This window comes from Nanorana parkeri, unplaced genomic scaffold (assembly GCF_000935625.1).
Source record: "Nanorana parkeri isolate BGI_ZX_2015 unplaced genomic scaffold, ASM93562v1 scaffold50, whole genome shotgun sequence".
Taxonomy (NCBI): domain Eukaryota; kingdom Metazoa; phylum Chordata; class Amphibia; order Anura; family Dicroglossidae; genus Nanorana; species Nanorana parkeri.
Window position 1 is genome coordinate 324,129 of NW_017306318.1, and position 15,907 is coordinate 340,035.

A 15,907-nucleotide genomic window follows, 5' to 3' on the forward strand; every position below is an offset into this window, starting at 1 on the left:
AAGGATATCCTTCAGAGCTATGCAGGGGAGTTACTAAACTTGTTTTTTTGTGCAAATGTTGTTGTACCGCATATTATGTGTATGTGCGTTCACAAGTGTGACTGGATATTTTGTGATAAATGTTACAGGACATGTGGTGGGGGATATCTGTGCATTCGACCAAAAATAGGGACAACTGAGGAAGAAGGCAGGCCAGAGGGATTTGGTTGCAAATGAGGGACAGTCCTACCAAATGATAGACAGTCCCTTTTTAATATTCACCATTTCTTTTACATTATTGCTCTGCAGCCAGCATCTTTGATATATCATACACCAAGGCCTTGTTCACATGGGCATCCGGTTCTACAAGAGCAGTGTGTACAGTAAACTTTTAGCAAGCTTCAAACCGCTTGGTTGAAGCCTTCAAAGAACTGTTCTAGTTTAGGAATGTTAAACAGAGATCTTTATAGGAGCATTGACTGTCTCTTTAAACATGCTACTAGGAGACTTTATAGTTCATTTTTATATCTGATATTTATTTATTTTTTTAACTCCAGGATTTTCTACTTTCCTTCTGTCTTTCTACTGTAACTTTCTACTGAACTGACCATTAATATGCCGCATTGACATTCACGTTAGCATTCAATTTATCTACCAGAAACCTGAAAAAAATTGAAACTGATATTTAATAATTAAGCCCCTTAAAGTTAAAAAAAATGGGGTTTTCTTTTAATATCTAGGCAGTGAAATTGAGGTGTTTGTTTACTCACTGCTATTAGGAAAACATAAAGAACTTTTTTTTTTTTTCCAAGAGCAAATAAGCTGATGTATAGTCCTGACAGGCACAGTTTATTACCATTACATCAGATAGCAATTTGTGCCTAGCTGTGCAATTAGCAGCAAGCCGAGGAGAGCAAATGAGCTGACCCGACAGCAGCGAGCAGATGGTACATTGAGTCTTCTCTCCATACTGTACCTTGCACAGCGCTTTCATTAACAGAGACGTAAAAAGTCTTGTTTTTGAACTCTGGGGAATTATCATTGATGTCCAGGATCTTCAGATGAATACCGAGTCTTGTACCCACTTCTCTGGAAGTTTTGTTGATGGCGTTGAACTTCCACTGCATAAACGTAAAAGAAGGAAAAGTTGCAGAAAACTTTCGCAGGCAGCACAGTTTTAAGCAAGCTTGTCAAAGGCAGTAGCAGTGGCGAGGTATAACATGGCAGCTGTCGAGAACAGAGACTACACCAGATGGAAAGTTGCGAGTAATTATCTGTTAGAAAGGTGATTGTTTTTAATTGGGGTGCTAAAATTTGTGCAATATTTTCCTCATGTAAAGCAAAAAAAAAGTACTGAGCACAGCAGAAAACAAAGCGCTGGTAGAAGCTTCTGTGCATGGTGCTAAAAAGTATTCTTCACCCGTGGTTTTACCCAATCCTCCTCTTGAGCCTTTTTATAACACAAGATAAAGGTCCCATAATGTTTTCATCCGGTCATTCTCCATAGCATAAATAAGCATGCTCTGCCAATTGGGGTGTGTGCAGTTATGGACCTACCAGCCAAGAGATAGTTCAGGTAGCTGTTTGCATTTATTGTGCCTGAAGGTACAACTACCTGATGGTCTACACTGTGCCCCAGTAGTCAGAGAGATTTTTCCTTGCATGGGAAAATGAAAGGAAGAATCTGGTTGCTGTAAAGCAACCTTTTAAATGGTCATTCTGTGGATGATCTCTTACCATTTACCTAATAGGGCCAACTGTTGTCTACAGTGTACATAGTCTCTTTTGTTATGCATAAATACAGGACCATCTTTGAATTGTCCGTTTTCTACGAAGTGAACTTCCAGTCAAAGTGTTGCTCTTCATTTTTAATGGAGTTGAGAAGGGTTAGAACTTCATTGCTGCCTTTATGCATGTTGAGTAGATTTGCTCATAATTCCTATATCAGGACAGGAAGTGAAGGGAAAACTCTCTGATGGGGACACATAGAGAACACTTTTTTTTGTAGAGAGGGAAGAGGTTGCAAACCCTGTTAAAGCTTTGTCACTGAGACAGGACACGTAGGGAAAACTCTTCATCACGCAAACCAAATGAAAACCATAAAAAATATGAAAACTACAATGTTTTATCCTTTTCCATGCGTTCTTAATAGGATTCGCTCACCTGAAACAGAGGGGTGGTTTCAAAGTCAATTTTCTGATGAGCGTAAATTGCTCCAGTGTCTTCGTTAATATGGAACATTCCTTTGGGATCCTCGTCTACTCCTTTCCCCTGCAGCTTGTACTGCAGCGAAAACCCTTCCTCCAGCTTCACCTGCCAGATACCAGTCAAGAGATTTAAGAAAAGGCAGAAATAAAATACCTTAATTATTCTGCACTTGCCAAGCCTGCCCACAAGACATATGTGACTCTCCAGTACAGCCTGGGGGCAGCAGGGCCCATTAACCAAAATCCAAGTCAAGCAAGATTACAATCATGATGTCATTACTTAATGTGATTTGAGACAGAGGTAGAACATTGCTTCACCAAATATTATACTCCTCTTTATTGCAACCATTAACCTTTCTTAAGTGTTCAGTAATATTTTGTCAGCGTCTTTAGGACCCATGCTATATCGTGCATTACCACACTGGATGACAACACACCTGCTTCATTGCGAATGGCACCACCAACGCTATATAGAGTAGAGCCCAACACACCAAAATGCATACACAATGCATTGTTTTGTGCTGTGTTAAAAAAAAAAAGATCATGCAATTGTTTTCATTACTCGTGATGCGCTGCCAGCCCATTCATAATGGATGGGCTGCCATAACGCAGCACACATTAACGCGAGCCATAACACACTGCAACAGAACACTTAAGTTTAAATGGGCCCTTAGAGTTTGGGCCTGGAGTGCTTTTTAGCTATACATTTTTAGCACCCAGAAAAGTTGTTTACATTTTTAGGTGCACCATGTATGTGGGTTTAAGCAACTGTTTTTTGGTGGGTTTTTTTTTTTTTTTTACCGTTTGCATTTAAATCCTACATGATGCAGCTAAGGAAGATGGCCTGTCCTTAGCAAAGGGGAGAAAAGATCCCGGTGGCTGCCTGGTGGTTTGGATTGTAAATCTGTCCCACTGGACCAATGGAGTGAACAGAGGTCAGGAGGTGGGAGAGGCTGTGCACCCCCTGTTTGTTAGGTACAGATCCCAGGGAGAGACCGGGCAGATGGAGAGTAGTGATGAGCCGAACACCCCCGTGTTCGGTTCTAACTCGAACTTTCGAACATGGAAAAAGTTCTAACTCGAACTTAGAACTCAATGCAAGTCTATGGGGGTAGAACTCGGAAATTTAAATGTCCCCATTTTGAAGCCTTATATGCAATTTATTGGCCATAAAAAGTGTATGGGGGACAGAGGGCTGCAGGGGAGGGCTGTGTGCAGAACTGCTGTGTGCATTGAATTAAGTTGCAGTGCCATGGGGCTGCTGCAATGTCTAGAGATTGACTGCAGAGAGAGCTAAAGTGGCAGGGAAACATAGGGCGGAGCCACGAGAATAGAGGACTGAGCCTATGCTGTGCTTCCCAAAGAGAGAGTCCACAGATCCCCCAAGGGGGATGCAGAAGTGAGAGGGAAGCTCAGAACCTTGCAGGCTGCTGTTTGCCTTACCCCATCAAGTCGGAGTGGTACTGTGGCCTAGCTTATATCCATGTCCATCCTGTCTGCAGGATTGTATGATGAAGAATTGGCTGCACCAAATGGGCCAGTGTGATGAGGGGCCTATTGGTCAGCATTATTGGTCTGTATGTTAGTTAGATGCTGTTTTACCAAGCCTATGCTGCAGTAGAGAGAGAGTTCTATTGAGAGAGAGAGCACTCCACTAAAACTATAGCTAAATCTTCACTGGCCAGTGTCTTAGAGCCTGATATTCTCTAATTTTCTAATAATAATTCTTTTATTTTGCTTTGCCTTGCCTTTTGCCTGGCCAAGATGCTTGTGGCAGGGGTTGAAAATTGTTTTGTTTTGTTTTTAACCCAAATTTCCCTTTACAGTGTTCATTTGTGTTCCAAAATATCCATTTAACTGTTACTGGTGTGGCGGAGAGCACTGGGTCAGTTTATAGCATTATCACTGGGGGGATACAGAAGGTCCTATCAATCGAGCATTATTACATTCACACCAGCTCATAGTTACAGAAATTGCTTAATTCCAACGTAGCTAATAAGATTCTAATGACATGCTTGTAAGGTCTTCCAACTTGGGTCTACAAATTCTTATATACAAAGTCTCATCTAAGATTCTCGCATTCTTACTTCTGTATATTGTATTGTATGTCATTGCAAAAAAAGGTTTGGTTTTTTTTTTTAGCTACTGTTCTTTGCTAACATAACTGGAGTAAATCATCCGTAAAAATATGCACAGACACAAAAGCCGCAATCAACATTTTTAACAGCATAAAGTGGAGGAGAGAGAGGAAGAGGAGTGGAATTAGCCCTTCAGACTTAAGATATTTGTAACAAGGTAGTAAAATTTTGCATGCGTCGAGTTTCCTTTATATTTAAGATCAAGTGAAAACGCATGAAAGATGATTTACAACAGGCAGCAGGTGTTCTCTGCATAGCTGTGGGCTGTTTTGAGGTGTGTCAGCTAATGTACAGAATAAGAATATCCATCATACCATCTGTTAATTGTAGGTATATGTTTCTTCAGCTCCAGTACTCGAGTAGCCATGTGCCATGACTCTTGGATGCAGTCAGGTTAATTGTGCACATGACGGTATTTTAGGTCACCAAAGCATGTATGTCATTTTGTTGTTTGTTAACGTTTTATTCCTGTTTAAATGGGTCAAGTGCGGTTATCTGAGTGTGGGAATCTCCAGCAGTGCATCTTTGGAACAAGTTTTATTATGGGAAAATCCCACTGAGCCCTAATTAATGCCAAAAAGCATTGCGGTCTTCAGCATTTAGATTTTAACCTTTTGTCAGGGATATTGTTTCTAGATTATAGGGGATGGCAGTGTGTGATGCATTGCTTGTCACTGGAGCTTAAAGTGTATGCAAACCCTAGCAATAAACTTTTCTTTTACTTAATTTTTAAACATGTCATTGAAAATAATGTATTTATATATGTACAGTAAGGTCATAAAATACCTGCTTAACCTGCCAGAAATTTGGTAAGCTGCTACCGTGTTTCCCCGTAAATAAGACACTGTCTTATATTTTTTTGGGCTCAAAAAAACACACTAGGTCTTATTTTTGGGGTAGGTCTTATTTTTCTTTTTTTAATGTACAACAATCCACACTTATTCATGTACAAAAATATGGTGATCAAGGCAATCGCTGGCCAGAATGAGTGAAGCGCACTTTCACTATCGATTCCTCACAGGCGGAGTGCATCTGGTATCACTCCGCCTGTGACAAGAGCATGCGCTATAGAGGAAGCATCGGCTTATGCGGCTCTGCTCCCTACGTTGCCCGCCTCGCTTCCTCTAGCGCTGGCTTCGTTGGCACCGCTGATTCTCTCCCGCGGCTCTTCAAGTTCCCCCTTATGCGACCACCGGCCCTGGGAATGGTCACAACTAGGTCTTATTTTCGGGGTAGGTCTTATGTTTTAGCAATTCCCAAAAATAGTACTAGGTCTTATTTTCGGGGTAGGTCTTACTTTTGGGGAAACAGGGTATATACCTGTAGTGTCATTGACTAAATATGTGGCCACTAGATGGAGCTGCTCGGCTTCATGTAGGGGCAATGATGCATGTTGACTCTTATTCATAGAGCTGTTCGCTGTGCGAGCTATTAACAATAGACCCGTAGTTGTTACATCATCTTCGAACAACTACCGTATCATGATCAACAGCAAGACCAGGTGTATGATATATGCAGTGACTTTGATGATGTTTAAAAAGTATGACCAAAGCTACCTTTGCACAGTGCTGAATAAGGGGGAGTGTTTTTTATAGTTCTATATATTTACTTTATTGGCAGTGTGTGTGTGTGTGGGGGGGGGTGGAATTTTTACAATTCCCATGCTTTTTAATAGTACAAAAGCCCCTTTACCAGTTCATCAGGTCAGAAGCTGCACAATGTGCCTCCCCTTACCAGGGTGGTATAATTTTAGACATTTCCAGGAACAAGAATTTACAAGGACAACTCCAGTTTCTTTTGCAGAAAAGACTGTTTGCTTTATTGGGATGTATTATTTAAAAGCCTATTGTTTGTCTGAGACAGGACAGGCACCAAGGGAGAGTTATGTTGCACACACAGGCCTGTAATGGCTTAGTTGTTCATGAATCATACCAAAAACTTAATCCCTTCTGATTGCTTAAACATTGATGAGACCATGTCACCAACTTGAACAATTGCAGGTAAAAGCACAGAAAAACAAGTATTTTAAATGGTCATTTGCAGTATTTTTTTTTACTTCAAATTATATATTATTAATGAACTTGTAACGTGCCTCTGAACTTGCTAGAGAATATCTCTAGCCCAGCCACCTTACTCCTGCCATGTCATAGCCATCACCTCTCCTGGGAGTGTCTATTTACTTTCTGTACTGGCCCAGCTCCTCTGCCCCTTCTTTCACCTCAGATAACTTTTTATGTAACATTTTGGGGGGAAGTGAAGGGAAATTCCAGACAGTGCCACTAGAGGCTACTATCCTCACACTCAATATTGCGGTGCCCAGCAGCAGTCTTAGGCCTTTTGGCTTTTGGACACAAGGGTGGCTGTTACAGGTAAATAATATGCCTCAAATATGTTCAGACATCACATCTTACAGGAAGGTTGTTTGTGAAATGAATAGGCTGACAACAGGGTTCCTTGAAAAAGCCAGTTCACCTAGAACTGACATGTTTTCCATGATGCTGAGAGGTTTATCACCTAACAGTGTCTGATACCTATACGGGACTTGCGCCAAACACAATTCTTGTAGGCCAAATGCGGCCTGCCAATGCTTAGTGTACAGCGCACTGTGATCGGTCCATGTTATTTTGTGCAATCAGGTTCTGACCATATATTTATAGAGGAGTAGTTGTGAGTGTTTCTGAATAAGTGGGAACAATTTGCCCGCTAATTTATAAAGGAGCGCTGATAAATCAGGACTTTGCAGTGTTTGCTTACCCAGCCCTCCTTCCTGCCCCTTACTGTTACCTCATGTCGCTATTTTCTATCCCTATTCACCTCTCCCTTAAAGGAGAACTATGGGGTAAGTGTTTTTCCCCATAGTTCTCCTAAGGGTCACGGGAGGACATAAACTAGCATCTCCCCGTGACCCAAAGCTCAGTATATCGCGAGCTACAGCTCGCAGTATACTGAGACCGCTGCAGCCGGCACGGATCCCGACATTACTGCCGAGATCCACCCAGCTGCGTGATTGACAGCTGGCTCTGCCTATCTAGAGGCAGAGCCAGCTGTACCCGCCCACTCCTCTGTCCGTTCCGCCTATCAACACTGGAGGATCGGAGCGGGGAGGGGGGAATCCCTGTAGGGAGAAGTGAGTGACAGTCACGGCTCTCTGCAGGGACATGATCGAGAAGTGAGCGAGCAACGATATGTATTAGCTCACTTCCCGATCTATTGAGCCGATGTGTGACAGTTTAATTGTCACACGTTGGCTCCAACTATGAGGTTGAGTGAAAATCACTCACCACATAGTTCTCCTTTTAATATGTTCCATTACCAGCTACCCCTCCCCATGCCTGCTCTGTTCCCCGCCACCTCTCCCACAGCCTTCTCCATTCAACTGCCATCAATCCCCCAACATTGGTTAGTTTCAAGCCACGTGTCACCATCACTGCTCTGTCTCCCACCGCCTCTCCAGCAGCCTGCTCTCTTCTCAGCCACCTCTTCCCAGCGCTGCTCCATTCCTGGTCACCTTTCCTGTACCCTGCGAAAAAAGTGGATGGTACAAAGCCATTGTGATCTCTTTTGGTTTTCCCCAAGATGTACAGGAAACCACAGCTTGCACCTATAACTGAAATGTGGCTTTTGGATGGACAAAAACTTTACAGGGGCTCTGTCAATTAAAATAAAAAGCTTATTTTACATATTTTTACATATTTGCATAATTCCACGTTTACTTAAAAACTAGCATGCACATTTTAAAACTAACATGAGCTACTGAAGGGTAACTCACTAAGCAAGCATAACATTCACAACATTCCCCAGTGCTCAGCCCTACTTATCAAGAGGACCTGTCTGTTTCTAGTTTGAAAACCAATTTCTGTTGACATACAAAAATGTGGAAGCCATATGCTTAGTCAAGGTGCTTTTGTATTGCACTAGGCAAGTCTACTCTAATCAATGAAAACACCAACAGTGGGTAATAACTGTAAATGGATTTAATTGGGGTAGTGCACTTTTGTACCTAGTCATTGTTCCATTCAATGCCTTTTAAAGTAATTGTCTAAAAGTACAGTGGTAGTATCTTGTGGTATAACCACTTAGACTAATAAACATTGCAAAGTACACGAAGGCTCACCGTGCCAATTAGCATTGGATAAGGACCAGGCAGCTCTTCTTGAAGGGTGAAGGTATCAATAATCCAGTCTCTCTTTTGGCGATGTAGTGCTCTCCTGTCACGGAGTTCCTGAAGAATGATAAAAAGTACCTTTGTGAAGATTTGCATTACACAGTGGTCTTCAAAAATAGCAACAGAATTTTTTTTTTAGCTTAAAGCAAAACATTGGCTGGGCTATGAATATCAAACTAATTACTTTGTGCTTAAGTAAAAGTGCCTCTCAAAGATGCTGCCCCTGACCCAGAATTTCCAGATATTAGTCTGGAATTTCACAGCCAGAATGCTTTTTAAGTTACGTTTAAGTGTCTGCCTGACTTGTATTCAAGTTGTTCTGGTTGCCTGCTTGCCCTTCTTAATCCCCCTCCCATCTGGGACACTGCAACAATTCCACCTCGGGCTGCTTCTAATCTTGAGCAGCCTCCCTGACGGGCAGTACAGTGTAACCAGAAGCTGTTATGGAAGTATGCTGGTCTGCTTTGGTTGTGTGTGTACTGGACATAGTGTCCCAACCTTCAAGTCCACTCCCAAGTGCGTCAGAGAGATTACATTACTTCAAGAGGCACTTGGTAGAAGAGCAGACATGAGATCTAGGGTGACCACGCAGAAATTGACATTTTATAATCCACCCCGGTTCTCCTGGATGAATCCAAGATGTTGGGGCCCATGGCACTCTAACAGCTCTGTGTAATGTTCCCAAAAAAAGGTTTTTGAGAAATACAATACTATTTTCAGGGGGCTTATCTTCAGTCATTATTATCAGGTAATGATTTTTGGTGTTTCCGTGGCTTGGTCGTAGGTTTTATTTTAAAGAGGGACTTGAACACTAGGTTCTGTTCTTTAGATGGGACAAGATTCTCGACTGTACTATACAGTTGTATACCTGTTTTATGCTGTATCATACGTTTCTGCACTTTAATCTACAGTGAACCAAAGAAAGTAATTCTGTTCTATCCAACTTTGAACACACCCCCATTTACAAAATGCCTTTTGAGAAACTAGTTCTTTGCCATTGGGAAGCTGATTTATACCATTTAATGCAGGTACCACTGCAGCACACACCTGACATCATTTAAGGTTACTTGCAATTTTATCTTAACTGGAGATCTCCTCCATAGAACACAAAAACTAGCAGTGAGTCATTTCAAGTACAGCACATAAATATTCTGAGATATTCTTGACTACAAACTGTCTCAGTTGCTTATGGGAAAAATAACTTTCTTCTAAATGATGCACCTAAAAGCATAAATCACACACACAAAAAAAATGGAGCTGTTGCAACTTCTGTTTTTTGACACCTATGACAGTGATGGTGATTTTCTTAACATCCTGTCCTATGGACACCCTCTCAACCAATGTGCCATCTCTCCCCAGTGGCAACAAAGATACGAGTGACCACCTCACAGGGGTTACAAAACTTTTCCTAATAATCTTTAGCGACAAAGAAGATCAGTGAAAACCTCACAGGCGTTCTAAACCTTTGTCAGTAAATCCAAAACTAGAAAAAGAGTTCAGGATGGAATTTGGACTTTGTTTATTTGGCTGTTGCAAAAAAAAAACAAGAATGACAGCAGACTTAAAAGTGAAAGGGTATTTTTAGGAACAGTAATTTCCAAACTTGCTTACATAGCAATTATGTTTACCCGCGCTTGAGTAGAACAATCCTACACTTAATTGCAGAGTTCAAAAAGTTCACTCCTCCATCTGTTAAAGGGAGAAACCAAATGTGGCTCTTCTGTGGCCAGAATACACCTCGTAACATTCCCAGAGGTGTTTATTGGAATCCTACTTGGATTTCATAACTTGATATGAGATTTTAAATAGAAATTTTAAGAAAACATAAATCTTGCCAAATAGTATACTCAACATATGGAACATGTAGGACCAAGCTGGCACAGTATTTTTTTCTTTTTCACAAAGCAACTTTCGGCTTATCAGCTGTTCAGGAACTACTATATGTATTTAGTCAACAGCTGGAGGGGAACAATTTCAAGAACTCATCAAGAAAAAAAAGACCAGAAAGCCTACATATCTGGTTATATGCATTTACTGTTTCTTTTGTTTTTTAAGTTGCAGCAGGAATGGTAGTGAAAGTTAGTTAGTTAGTTTTCCAGTAGCTGAGGGCAAGCGTCTTATCAAACCGTTTTTGTAGATTATTGGGTTTGCTGGCTAGGTAATTTGGGGAAAAACAGAAAAGTAGCGCAATGTTTAAAGTGTCTGTCTATATTCCTTTTATAGATCACATACCAGAAAATGGAATATGAAAGTGTGTGAAAAATGATAAAACATTAGAACCACGTGGAGAAGACTACTGGGTCATACTATGACTAAAATTCTGCAGGACAATTCTTCGCATATCCGCTGCTGAACTGCAGGTCTGTAATTTTATTTTACACATGGTGTGCTACATGATACAGAAACTAATAGAGTAAGTACGTTTTATATGGCTCATGTCATCAGGGCACCTCTGCATCTACACAGTGTTGTACATTGTGATCTCTTGAGTGTATGCCACACATGCATATAATGGTAATTGTGCTATATCTGAGAGGGTAGTTTGTAATGTATGTGACCTAAAATATAGGCATTTGCAAGAATTTTTTTTTTTTGGAAAATGTTGTTCTGAAGGTATCCAGAATTCATTTCTTGTTTCATCAGGCCACAACACTTTTAGGTTTTGTGTTGTATGCTTCATATTTAATAATGAGATTACTGATAAACTATAACAAATAAAAAAAAACATTGTTGCTGTGATATTTTTTTGGGTTTGGAATGATGAGTACATTTCCTGATTTAAGCAGTGTTGGTGGGTATTTGACCGAATATGAAGTGAGGGGTGACACCCCTACAAAGGTTAGAACCTCCAGATTATCAATTTCTTTATCCAGATCTAGAAAAGAAAAGTTGCATGCACATGCTGACAGATATTTTACTTGTATACTAAAAGCCCTATTCAAGATAAAACATATATTTACCTATTTTTGTTTTTTAATAAAGTGGTGCATAGTTAGAACTTCTGTCCGTGTCCCACTGAGAAAAATATCCTGTCAAGTTTTAACAAGAGGTGCGTACGTAATTTAACATGGTTTTTAACATAGTTTTAACAAGAGGTGCTCATTCCTGACACCATAGTTTAGTGACATTGTATAGTGACCAGAAAGGTCACTGGCTGGTGAGTAATTCTTCAGAGGTGACCTGTGTGATGAGAAACTAGTAGGCCTGTCATGCAATTTCTCAATTCTAGTTTGTTCCTTCCTACGGGAAAATTGTGGTTCGGCTCCATTATCCCTTTTAGATAGTCTATACTTTGGGATGCTTAAAGTGACTCTTGTGGGTTGTTAGCTAGCAAAAGAGGAATCTATCAGAGTTATGTATGCTTTCTTTTCTAAAGTGAGTGTCTGATCTGTTGATTAAGATTTTATGTTCTGTATTCCTGAAGTCTTCAGTTCCTTACCGTAAAGTGTCTGCCTGTCTTACACTATCAAAAAATCTTTTATATGGAAACAAAAGTGAGTTCAAGTTGAGGGTAGAGGTTGGGCCAGAATCAAGGTGTGCAGATGGCATACATAGAGTATGTCTCTCGAGTCTGATGCCCATGTAAGAATTCAGAGTGCAGTGGACTTCCTGAGGAGGATGTATAAGGCCTCTTGACATGAGCAGTGAGATCAACGGGTAAAAGCTGGTCTGAGTCTGCAGGGGATGGTGTTGGAGTTTTAGAGTCCACTGAGTGATACATGGTCTAACTCCAGGTGCTGTGAAAAATGTTTTAGCTTAGGAAGATGCAGGGACTCACTGACTTGCATAACTTGTGGCCCTCTGTGTTTTTTTTTTTATTTATATATTTTTATTATTTTCAAGAAAAAGTATTCCATATTACAATAGTACAACAATAAATATACTTAAATAAAAAAAAAGGGGGGGTTATTAAATTACATAATCATTAAATAACATAGGAGGCATCTCTTACTTGGTTAACTTATATATTTACAGCGTATTAATAACCTTTAGCACCAAGGATACGTACATTCAAAATGTCTCAATATTGTCTAATGTTTGTTTAAACAGAACCCATGGTTTCCATTTATATTAATTGTTCTCCTGTCGTCCATATTTAATAGCGGTCAATTCTTCCATTAATTTATAATACTCTATTTTTTGAGTCCATTCTGTTATAGTTGGTACCGTGGTTTTATTCCATTGCGCGGGAATTAAGGCCTTAGCTGCATTTAGGCATATAGGGACCAATGTTCTTTTATAATTCGACATTGGTATCTCTGTTACATGGAGAAGGCACGCCGATGGGTTATTAGCTATGGTTATATTTGTAATTTGTTTAATATGTTTAACCACTTGGGTCCAGTACGGTTTCAGTTTAGGGCAGTGCCACCATATATGTAGGTAAGTACCCGCTTCTCCACATCCCCGCCAGCATTCTATCAGTTTAGATGGATGTATCTTATGTATCCGATCTGGTGTGTAGTACCACCTAGCTATAAATCGAAATGTTGTATCAGTCACTAACGTACTAATTGACAAGGCAGTGTGAGCCCAAAGGATTTGTTGTTTACGTAAGTCTGTCCATTTAGTTTGAAGTTCCTGTTCCCACCTCATTAGATAGTCTGGGAAGTTTTGTGAGTTAAGACCAAGAATAATAGCATAAAATCGTGAGATACCGTGTCTCGGATAATCTGACAAAGAGAACAATTTCTCCATTGACAAGAGCTCTCCGTCAGAGCGTATAGGTTTTGGGAGTTTGGATACAAAATGGTGCAGTTGTCTATATCTCCATGTATCAAAAGGAAATACCCCCCATTTATCTTGCAGACTTTGTAATGAGTGAATATGTTTCCCATCATGAACTTGTGAGAGTTTCAGCTTTTCATCTATAGTCCAATGTAAGAATCCGCTATTATGTAGCCCCGGTAAGAAATAAGAGTGGCGAGTTAATGGCATCAATGGGGTATTATATTTACCTATTAGGTCTTTATATAATTTATCCCATATCTCAAGAGTATATTCTGACAGGGGGGATATACTGCTTTCTAGGCAAAATTTTGAAGGAATCCAGCTGACACTCGACAGGCATTGTCCTGAAAGTGAGTTTTCTAGTGTAACCCATAGCCCTCTGTGTTTAATATCAAAGTCACTCACTTTCCAGGAAAGGGGCCTTACATACTGTATGTGTCCCCATACTCTTCTCTTCCAGTACTGCCTGACACCCATCAGGAGAAATCTCCTTCATGGACTTACAGACAGGAATAACATCCTGACCAGGGTTCTAAACCATTCACAAAGAACATTTTATTTGCATTGTTGTCTGTGCTTCCCCATTGACACCTTTCAAGTAAGCAGGAAACGGACATGTTTCCATTTACTTCTGGCTTGTCTAACACCTGTCAAATAGACTAGAATGAAAGAGAAATCTCCTGAATAGTGGTACAGCAATTAACATTCTTAACCCTCCCCCTAATCCAAAACTAAAAAAAAATGTTGCTAGAGTTGGAGCTTTAAAGACATCGGCAAGTAAACTTTGAAAAGTACAGATTCTGATATTGACAGATCGTAAGTAAATTAGTGTAAGTAAATTACATTCACACCCAGCTTTAGCCACTTGCAGGCAAATCACCATCCAAAGTAATCGGGGGGGGGTTGACGGGAGTAGGTGGTTTACATCTCCTAAGGGTGGAGCTTATTTGGAACTTGTCTAATTAAAAGTATAACAGGTTTTAGACTGTATCACCCGCACATACTAATGTCAGAACAAACTGTGCAGATACAATTTACAGCAGGTGCCATAATAATTTACAGCAGGCACCATAGGCACTTTACAGAATGGATGTGTAATAGCAAGAAATACTACAGTCTTAACTCACCTACCAATAATTATGCACGTATATAACATTCCATATGTTTTAATCTATTGACAACTTTTTGAACATTTTTTTAGGGTAGACGCGAGTATAAAGCCACAGTTTATAATTGTAGGCTGTGTATTTCATATCATTGTCATTTTAGATTTTTAACAGATAGTATGAGCGTAGTCCCTGTATAAACAATTCTATTGTTCTAGCTCTGTCAGTCCAGTATTTAAAGAGAGCGCTCCAACAACTTAAAAACCATTAATTTAGCAGAGTAAAAATTCCCAAGATGGAATCTGCCAGGCACTGACTCCTGGGCTATGTATTCGTTCCAGAGCTGTAAGGATGACCATCTTGGAATTTCAGAATAACGTAACTTCCATCAGAAGCTTCAAACTTATAGGACATCTGCCAAGTTTTTCTTCTTCTTTGTTGTTGACCCCAAAGGGCACGGTGTTCAGTAAGTGAAAGATTTCTAATTCTTCCCTATTCTATCTAAAACTTAAAAAATGACAACCAGTTTGGCTGACATGCCACTTGATTAAAACTCCTGTGGGTATATCACTAGTAAGCGCATTTTTATTTTACCACTCGCTTGGTTTACATTAACACCAGATAATGTAAACAAAGGAAAAATCCTACCCCAGGATGTGTTAGCATTTAATTGTGAGATCTCCGTCGAAGGGGAAGATCAAAGATCAGGCAGAACTGCTCATTGGTTGATCCTTCCCTTCAGCACAAATCAGGTGACCAGTGCCCTAGCATTTGATAATGTGTAATGAACTTGTGATACAATAGTTACTGCAGTTGTGTAGTAGAGTAGAAACCGAGAGTTGTGTTTTTTTTACTTAATATTTATGTTCTGCCTGGCTTTCTCTTATTACACGTACGCACAGACTCCAGCATCTATCATCACTAGTAACCTACTCCTGCTATTGGCAGAGTGATTGAAAATCTTGAACGAATGATAGAAACCAGCTCTTGTCATTTTCATAGATCTCCACGTGTCTAAGATTTAATCCGGTGAGTGGCTGGGCAGGGGTGGAATATATCTGACCCATCAGACAGTCTCCATTCAGAGGAAGATGCTCTACTTAGAATTGATTCAGTGGCCATCATGAGGTTCTCTGCTCCTGATTAATATTGAATATAGATTAGTGCTAGGGGGCTGAAGTATTAAAGTTTACAAAAGCAGCCTGCAGAGTTCTGATGGCTAATAAAGATTAATTATGATATTATTTTGGTAGAATGGAATTGACGCAAGCTCCTGGGAGCACTCAGCAGTGCAGTAAATAGCCATCAGAAGCAGTCTTCTTCTTTTAACTGTTAATTGAATTGGAACACTCTGAATATATCTCCTTGACACTGCTATGGGTTCATCCCTTCAGATCAGCATATGTTCTGTTGCTCAGCTTTCACTGTACACAGCTTTCCATCAATTTGCAAACAGAATAAAAACATCAGAGAAACAATAGAAAAAATGTAGAGGGATAGAGAAAAACTGAGAATGGGGTCAGTGTTTTATTCTCATCAAGGACACTACATGGAATTAGCATTTATCTCGGCATGTTTCTG

At 40.1% G+C, this 15,907-nt stretch overlaps 1 protein-coding gene across 1 annotated transcript in view; it reads right to left on the minus strand.

Annotated features, from left to right (window-relative positions):
- The window catches only part of LOC108802279 (cadherin-like protein 26), a 112,403-nt gene that overhangs the window by 40,196 nt on the left and 56,300 nt on the right, over positions 1 to 15,907 (minus strand). The window contains exons 2-4 of the mRNA XM_018574149.1: positions 8,439 to 8,546; positions 2,143 to 2,292; positions 956 to 1,100 (exon numbers count right to left, since the gene is read on the minus strand). Coding sequence (XP_018429651.1) covers positions 956 to 1,100; positions 2,143 to 2,292; positions 8,439 to 8,546 — 403 coding nt within the window. The remainder of the gene's footprint in view (positions 1 to 955; positions 1,101 to 2,142; positions 2,293 to 8,438; positions 8,547 to 15,907) is intronic.